The sequence below is a fragment of the Tripterygium wilfordii genome, chromosome 14 (genome assembly GCF_013401445.1).
Source record: "Tripterygium wilfordii isolate XIE 37 chromosome 14, ASM1340144v1, whole genome shotgun sequence".
In the NCBI taxonomy this organism is placed as follows: domain Eukaryota; kingdom Viridiplantae; phylum Streptophyta; class Magnoliopsida; order Celastrales; family Celastraceae; genus Tripterygium; species Tripterygium wilfordii.
In genome coordinates, this window is record NC_052245.1 from 6,249,176 (window position 1) to 6,257,510 (window position 8,335).

At 37.2% G+C, this 8,335-nt stretch overlaps 1 protein-coding gene and 1 pseudogene across 2 annotated transcripts; both read left to right on the plus strand.

The window, feature by feature from the left end:
• The first annotated feature begins 1,759 nt into the window (after positions 1–1,759).
• LOC120014474 (histidine protein methyltransferase 1 homolog) lies at positions 1,760–7,622 on the plus strand. 2 transcript variants are annotated; one of them, XR_005471566.1, is made up of 9 exons: positions 1,760–2,049; positions 2,128–2,190; positions 2,358–2,424; positions 2,567–2,667; positions 5,709–5,753; positions 5,872–6,189; positions 6,265–6,367; positions 7,092–7,263; positions 7,470–7,622. XR_005471566.1 is itself a non-coding variant. In XM_038866433.1 (8 exons), exons 1-8 carry the CDS (start codon positions 1,927–1,929, stop codon positions 7,172–7,174), a joined length of 903 nt encoding a protein of 300 aa, XP_038722361.1. In that variant the 5' UTR covers positions 1,762–1,926; the 3' UTR covers positions 7,175–7,446. The 2 variants fall into 2 exon arrangements, 1 of the variants encoding a protein (XP_038722361.1); XM_038866433.1 differs by lacking the exon at positions 7,470–7,622 and having other exon boundaries at positions 1,762–2,049; positions 7,092–7,446.
• On the plus strand, positions 6,704–6,820 carry LOC120015824 (annotated as a pseudogene).
• Positions 7,623–8,335: the final 713 nt, after the last annotated feature.

Genomic DNA, 8,335 nt, shown 5'->3' on the forward strand with positions numbered 1-8,335 from the left:
CTTAAATTCCCCTCTTTGTTCTAATCTTTCAAGGTTTGAACCAAAACTCAAATCCATGAGTTCCTACATCATGTGAGGCCTAAAAGGAAGCTTGAATCTCTTCCTTCTAGTTGTTTCTACAACCTTGGTAAGTTTTCTTAAACCTAAAATGTAGTATTTAGAGATTGGGTGATTTGGGATTCTAGGGTTTTATGGGTTTTACTTTTTTATCTCAAACAAAAATCAAATTCACGAGATAGCCATATAATGTTATGGGTTTATATTCAGTGGTCCACAATTTTCATCTTTTTTTCATGTTCAACTTGATTTTTGTATGGGACAAAAAAAATATCGTTACACTCGTAAACCTAATCAAAACACATCCATAATTTTCTAAAAATAAAATAAAATTTTTTAATGGCCTTAGAGCCATTATAGCGGGACCTGTTGTAAAAAATTTACAGCAGCTCCCAGCCACCCTACAATGTAAACATTAAGGACAAGGAGGTATGCCCAACTCTTCATTATGGATGATTTAAATGATGGTGGTATTTTCTAGGTGAAACCTAGTTTAGTCATATTGTTGCAAGTTTGACAATTACAATGTAAACATTAAGAACAAGGAGATATTTCCAACTCTTCATAATGGATGATTTAAATGATGATGGTATTTTCAAGGTGAAACCTAATTTGATCATATTGTAGCTGGTCCAAGAATTACAATGCAAACATTGGTTTAGGACAAGGAGATATGTCTTAACTCTTTGTTGGTATGTAGCTGACACAAAGTGAGAACAAACAAAGTGTTATAATACGATGTTCACAATAAGATTGTTGTTATTTGTTGACAGACTATTGTATTGAAAGCAGGGGTGTTCAAAATCAAACCGGAAGTGAAAACCAAACGGAAGAAAAACTAAAAATTTTATTTCGGTTTTTCAGTTTTTGATTTGGTGTTGGTTTTAGAATTATGATAATTTCTGTTTTCAGTTTCACTATAATTTTAAAAAACAAAATTTAATTTGAAATCAGAAACCAAAACAATTGATGTGTTAGTAAATTACATAACACAGACAAGGCTGCATGGGACAGGTTGTAGGAGGAGTTCCAAGGTAGTACTAGAGTGAGGCTGCAGAGATTGTTGACTCTAAAGAGAGAGTTTGAGATGTTGAAGATGAAGGAGAGTGATTCTGTTAAAGATTACTCAACTAAGTTGGTAGATTTGGTGAATCAAATGAAGCTTTATGGTGAGGATGTGAAGGACCATAAAGTTGTTGAGAAATTTCTCGTTAGCTTGCCTGAGAGGTTTGAAGCTAAGGTTTCAGCTATAAAAGAGTAATGTGATTTGAGTCAACTCACTATAACAGAACTTTGTAGTAAACTTCAAACTCATGAGTAGAGGACTTCTTTAAGAAATGAAGACGGAGAGAGCCTTCCAAGCAAGGCATAAAAGGAAGCATAATTTAGCTTCCAAGAATGCCAAGAAGAAGTTCAATGATAAGGGTTGGAAAGGAAAGGCAGCTAAAGGTGCCAGTTCAGGGGAGTCGTCGTTCGTGGGTCGTCACTCATTGTCCACGATGCCCCGCTGCTTCAGAACCAATTTAGGAGGAAATGGAAGAGTTTTGGGAGAAAAGGGCGCCTTAGGTATGACTTATGATTTTTAATTTGATAAAAAAAGACTTTTAATTTGGTTAAACTCAGCCGTTAGATATAAAGGATTGTCACCATTTAAAAGATTCCACATAATTTCACAATTTCAATTCCAACCCCAATCCCATCAAACTCACAAGTCAAAACACCACCAACCGTGGATCTTGGCCCAATTTTGCCATATTTGAGGCCCATAACCGTATCGTCCAAGACTCCGGGGTTGGAGAGGGATTAACCATACTCGTGCTCCCCAAAGCAAAGCAACTCCTGGTCTGAGCGAGGCTGAGAGGTCGAAAAATGTACTCAAACGCAGCATTCCAGTTGTTCTCTTCAAACGAAAACTCCAATTCAGGGTCTTCCGATTCTACAGAGCCTTGTCTCCCTCCTCCGCCTCCATGCATCGAAGTGCTTTCTTCAGAGGCATTTTTCCGTAACGCTGTTGTTTTTATCTGATAGATAATTTAGTTTATGAGTAATTGTTTAGTTTGTGTTAATTAGGTTTCTTCGTCTGTGAAATACACCGTGGAGCCTGTGAACTTAGGTGAACTCACGCTGCTCAAGGTGATCACTCTATTAAAGCCAAAGAGAGAAAATTTTCATTTTCATTTTCGTTCTTATTTTTTATTTTATTTTTGTTTAGTTTCAGAATCAAATTAAGTTGGAGAATTTTTTTTGAGCTTTATTGTTTCCTTAATCTTAATCGCATTTAAAAAATAATTGAATTGTAGGGCAGAGTTAGTACGAAAGAGGTTTTTGCGTTACCTAATTCTGATTTGGTACCTGGCGTATACGAAGGTCTGTACAAAGAATTCCTTCTCTATTACTTTGTACAATGATTTGCTATACTCTGTACTTAATTTTCATGCCAGTTTTTTTTTTTTTTTAATGTTTACTGTTAAACATATATGTGAATTAAAAATTTTGCTTTATGTTGTAGGGGGATTGAAGCTGTGGGAAGGTTCATTAGATCTGGTGAAAGTTCTGCATAAAGAGGTTCAGCTTGGAAACCTGTCATTTTCTGGAAAGCGAGTATTAGAGGTGAGCATTTTGTTGCTGCAATGAAGTTTCCTGTTGCCATGGTTCAGTTTTCATTGTTTGTTTCTGTGAAAAAGGAACCGAGAGAGAGAGATACAAAAACCCTTGTTTGAGTGAATATGCGTAAGTAATTCTTCACCTCATGCTTCAGTTATATGTAGATACTAAACAAGTAGAGCTAGGTAATGCTAGCTATACAATGTGAGACTAAAATGAAAACAAATAAAGCTATACAAAACTGTACAAAGGAAGCTATACACTCATATATTAACACTCCCTTCAAGTTGGAGCATATATGTCATATGCACCAAACTGGTTACAAATGTATTTAATTCTAAGACCTTTGACGAAACTAGTAGCAATACATCCTGACAAGATCCTCCCTCTGATGAAAGGACAATCAACTTCTACGTATTTGGTCCTTCCGTGAAAAATTGGATTGGATGCAAAATGTAAAGCTACCTGATTATCACAAATTAGTCTAATCTGTCCTTCCTCTTCAAATTTCAACTCCTGGAGTAATTGTTTCAGCCATATAAGTTCACATGTTGCTAGAGTCATGACTCGGTACTCAGCTTCTGCACTTGATATAATGATATGGCAACTACATCTTGTTTCTTAACATTCGGATCCATAGGCATGTTAGCAAGCTTACAATCTAACATGCCAGTCTCTTCCAAGATTTCTAAAGCATACGTCCTATGTGCAATGACAACACCTACATTAGATTGAGCTACCTCAATTCCTAGAAAATATTTATTTTTGTCCAAGTCTTTAGTCTGCAAGTGATGGAAAATATGTTGTTTTAGTCTCTGGATGCCATCCTGATCACTGCCTGTGATGACAATGTCGTCCGCATAGACAACTGGATATATGCGCTGACATGTAGAGTTGTGCTGATTGTAAACATAATGATCTGCTTCAGTACGAAGCATTCCAAATTCTTGAATAACCGAGTTAAAGCGTCCAAAACCATGCTCGATGAGATTGTTTTAAACTGTATAGAGAACGGCACAATTGACACACTCAACCAGACTACCTCTGAGCAACAAACCTAGGTGGTTGCTCCATACACATCCTCTGCAAGTTCATCAACCATTGCCTGCTGCCACCCAAGATGGAAAAGGGATTCACTGGTGCTTTTAGGAACAAAAATATAAGATAAAGAGGAAACATGAGCATAATAGGGTGAAGATAATCGATGGTAACTCAAAAAATTATAAATAGGATGCCAATTCCAATAAGATCAATTACTTTTTCGAAGAGCAATAGGAAAGCTATCAACAAGAGAGAGGGCTGTGGTAGGTGTAGCCGGTGGGACAGGGAGTGAGTCACCAAGAACTCTGCTGAACCTGCAGGAGTTTCAAGGGGACGATGATAAACTTGAAGAGGAAGAGAGGCAACATCCGCAGGCCAGGAAATTTAGGGAAGGGCTAAGACTTCAGAAATAGAGAGAGGCTCAACAGTAGAGACAAAGAATGGAGAATGCTCAAAGAAAGTTACATTTGCTGAGAGAAAATACTGATGAGTATCAGGGGAATAACAACGATATTCCTTTTGATGTATGAAATATTCCAAGAAGATGCATTTCACAGCCTTTGCTGTGAGCTTATCCTGCTCAGATGTGTAATTGTGAACAAAACAAGTACATCCAAAAACACGAGGAGAGAAGTACATCCAAAAACACGTGGAGGGAGAAAATGCAGAGGTTGTTTAGGAAAGAGAAGGTAATGAGGAATTTGATCATGTAACTCGGAGGAAGTCATACGATTATCAAGTAGCAAACAGTAAGAAGAATATCCCCCCAAAAAGGGATAGTAACATGACTATGAAGGAGTAAAGTGCGAGCCATCTCAATGATGTGACGATTTTGTGTTCAGCCACTCCATTTTGTTGAGGAGTGTGGGCACAAGATGATTGATGAAGAATTCCTTGTTGAGACATAAAAGAAGTAAAGGTTGTAGAAAAATATTCCTGTGCGTTGGCACTACATAAAACACGGATAGCAACATTAAATTGTGTTTGAATTCAGCACAAAATTTCGGAAAAATAGAGAATAACTCAGATCGATTTTTCCTTAGAAATAACCAAGTATATCGAGAATAATTATTAATAAAGATGACAAGATACTGAAAATCCTAAGTGGAACTAGTACGATTCGGACCCCAAACATTAGTGTAGAGTGTGGACAAGTTTAAAGGGGATGCAGCCCGGTTATTGAGACACTTTGGAAATGAAGCACAAGTATGTTTTCCAAGATGACAAGAAACACACTCAAAATATGACAAATTAGAAAAACGAGGGATCATCTTTTGAAACTTGGAGAGACTGGGATGGCTCAAATGAATGTGAATAAGAGCAGGAGAATCAATGGAGATACAAGCAGCAGGAGGTATATGTGATGTGAGATGATAAAGGCCTTAATGGTTGAAGAAAGTGTAGTTTCAGAAAAGACGGAGTAATTTACTGTGCATGGATTTATGGGGGTTTTCAATTTTCTGAACTTCTGCATATAATTGTTATTCTAATAGTCTATGTCGTTACCAGATGTGTAATAAAACATGGTGATGATTAGGTATTCTTTTATATTTTGTATTTCAAAAAATATGAAATGATGCTTGTCCACTTCAACGTTTACTTGCATTTGCTCATTTTTACCTAGATAAATGATTACAGGGGTCCAAAAGAAAAGGGGAAAAACAGGAAAAAAAATGAAAGGGAACGGATAAAAGTTAAATTGAGAACAACCGTAACTAGCAAAATAACCATATAGATTGAATAAATTTCTGAAAATTTACTGAAGCCTATATTGGAATATTGAGTCTACCTCCACTCAGTATTATTTTTGCGCAGACTTTGTCCCCATGATAATGGTAGTTCACAGGTGAAGTTTTACTTAGAAACAAGATTGCTCTATTGAGGGTTCCAGCTGTCTGTAAATTTCTGGTTTTGATGCTTGTTTGAATGGTGTGGATGTGTCATAGACATTTCTGCATTGGAAGGCCATTTCTATTTAATCACTTTGTTTCACTTTCGGTTTTCAGCTTGGATGCGGTCATGGACTTCCTGGGATCTTTGCATGCCTTGCGGTAAATCAACACGCTTTTGACTTTGGCATTGTACTCTTGCTCATTTTTTTCTGCCTCAAGTCCTCATTCTTCATTCAACTTTTCATCCTTCGTTAAGCTTCATGTTTTATTGCAATAGGGTGCAGCTGCTATACATTTCCAGGATTTTAATGCTGAAGTACTGCGGTGTCTCACCATTCCCAATCTTAATGCCAATCTTTCGGAAGAATTTCTGCCTTTTGTTACGGATAAGACAAATTATGATAGTGGGTCAGAAGTACATTTTTTCGCTGGAGACTGGAGTCAAATGCATCAATTTCTTCCTCATCGTCATGATGAAGGTAGTTTGAACTGCAGTTCGGAGCAAAGTCCAATAGCTGGTTATGATATTATTCTGATGGCTGAGACAATTTACTCAATTTCAGCACAGCAAAGTCTTTATGGACTTATAAAGAAGGTGATCATTTATTCAAATAAAGTCTCTTTCCATCTTTTATTGAAAACTTACGGCTCTAAAACTTTTTATTTGCAGTGCTTGAGTCATCCTCATGGAGTTTTGTACATGGCAGCAAAGAAACACTATTTTGGAGTGGGTGGGGGAACACGACAGTTCTTGTCAATGGTGGAGAAAGATGGTAAGCTAATGCTTCAAGGATTCATTGCAATATTGCAATAATGATGAGGAAGCATATCATGTTGGTTACACCCTCCCTCTTTTGTTTTGTACAGAGGCATAAAATTTGTAGATACCAACTTGCAAAAGGATGCAAATTATTTTTCTCCCTCATAGTTAATTTGCTTAATAGATAATTGTTTTGGTGGTGATTCCATGCTTGGGATCCGAACCCTGCCCATTAGTTCGATTGGTTAGGACCTTCCACTCAACCCATGGGCAGTCTTCTATTTATTATTTTTCGTACTTTCTTCATTTTGGGAAAATGCCAGAGAAGAATGCAGGTTACTTGAGACTTGTGTTCACATGAAGGAGAGATGTTTGGCATCTCCCCTTGCAGGGAAGAGCAGCCGTTGTGCTGGTGTCACTCTTATCCAGTGGAAGACTTGGGGCTACCCACCTTGGTGGATCTTTTGTTCATGGTTATGTACAATTTTTAAATATGGGCCTTCGTTTCTGATGTGCTCAATGCAAAATTATGTTGCTTGCTGGAGATGTTATTTATATGTGTGTTTGCATCTGCTGTATATCATTCTTATTTCCTAATGATCCATGCATCAATCATTTTTATCGGATGTCCCTGTAGCTACCCATGAATATCTGCTTTGCTGTAAAAGATTATATGCTAAATGCACAAAACATAGTATATTAATTGTCTCCTGGCAACCCGTCCCTTGTTTCTCCAGGTTTTATGGCGGCAAGCTTGGTTACAGAGGTTACTGATGGTTCTTCTAATGTTCGAGAGGTATGGAAGCTGTCACCGAAGTAGATTTGATCGTTACTTTGTCTTGGATCTCAATATCCAGATGTGGCTGCAAAGTTGGCAGCTGTAAGATAAGAAGCTTAATTTGGGTTTAGGTAATATGCCAACATATATTGTAGGGCAGTGTATACCTTTTGTAGTGTTCTTTTTTCGGACATGAATCCATTTTGACCTATTTACCACAACAGATAGATGTTTATTTCTTACTCCAATTTTTTTTTTGCTTGCTATAAATTCAATCCGACTCTTAAACATGTCGAACATCAAGGTTTGTGACACGATTTTCTCTTGGTTCGTGCAGGTTCATAATTATTTTATTTTATATTCAATCCGACCTATGGCAACCTCTCACTCATGACTCACCCACAACAACTGCAACAATTCTTGTTCAGGGTCATTCTGTCAGCGTTCATGCCATATCGCCCATACCACTAAAACTCCCAGCCAACAATTCTTGGTTATGTCAATAGAACTAATTCTGGCACCATCAAGCCTACTGAATCTACATTGGATGACTCCATCGCAAAACATTCATACCTGACAAAGTCGAGACCAGTTTATCCACCCTATAATTGTTGCATCAATCCACCCTATAATTGTTGCATCAATCGCTGGAGGTACTCCTATTGGAAAGTGAGTATCCAAATCCAGGAGGGCACAGGTTCAAGTAAGATATAAATATCTTACGTGAAGCTTAAATACGTTAAACTTGAAAATATTAACCAATTTATGACTTTTTAGATTCAAGAAAACCAAAATCCCTAATAAAGAATGATGAACAAGTCCTTTTTTATTGCAGGTAATTGATTACTTTTGCTATGGAACGCTAATTGTTATAGATTATGACAAATCACTAAAACAATTCTGACAATACAAACCTCAATTGCCAAGGTTCGGTAATACATTTGTAATCATTTTGCTTTGATTCTGGACAAGGATTAATGGAGCTGTTCTTCTATTCACATCCACAGCGTCAGATCACCATATTTTGACAACAAGGGTTATTTACTCTCTTTTTTTCTACAGTTTCCCATGTGCTATGTTTGTCAATTTTCCTTATTATGGGCTAGTATTTTTTTTTTTTTCCCGCTTGAATCCTGAATCAATTGAGCATAACTGTGAGGGTAAGCTCCTGGGAGTGGCTTCAATTGTGCATAACTCTGAGGG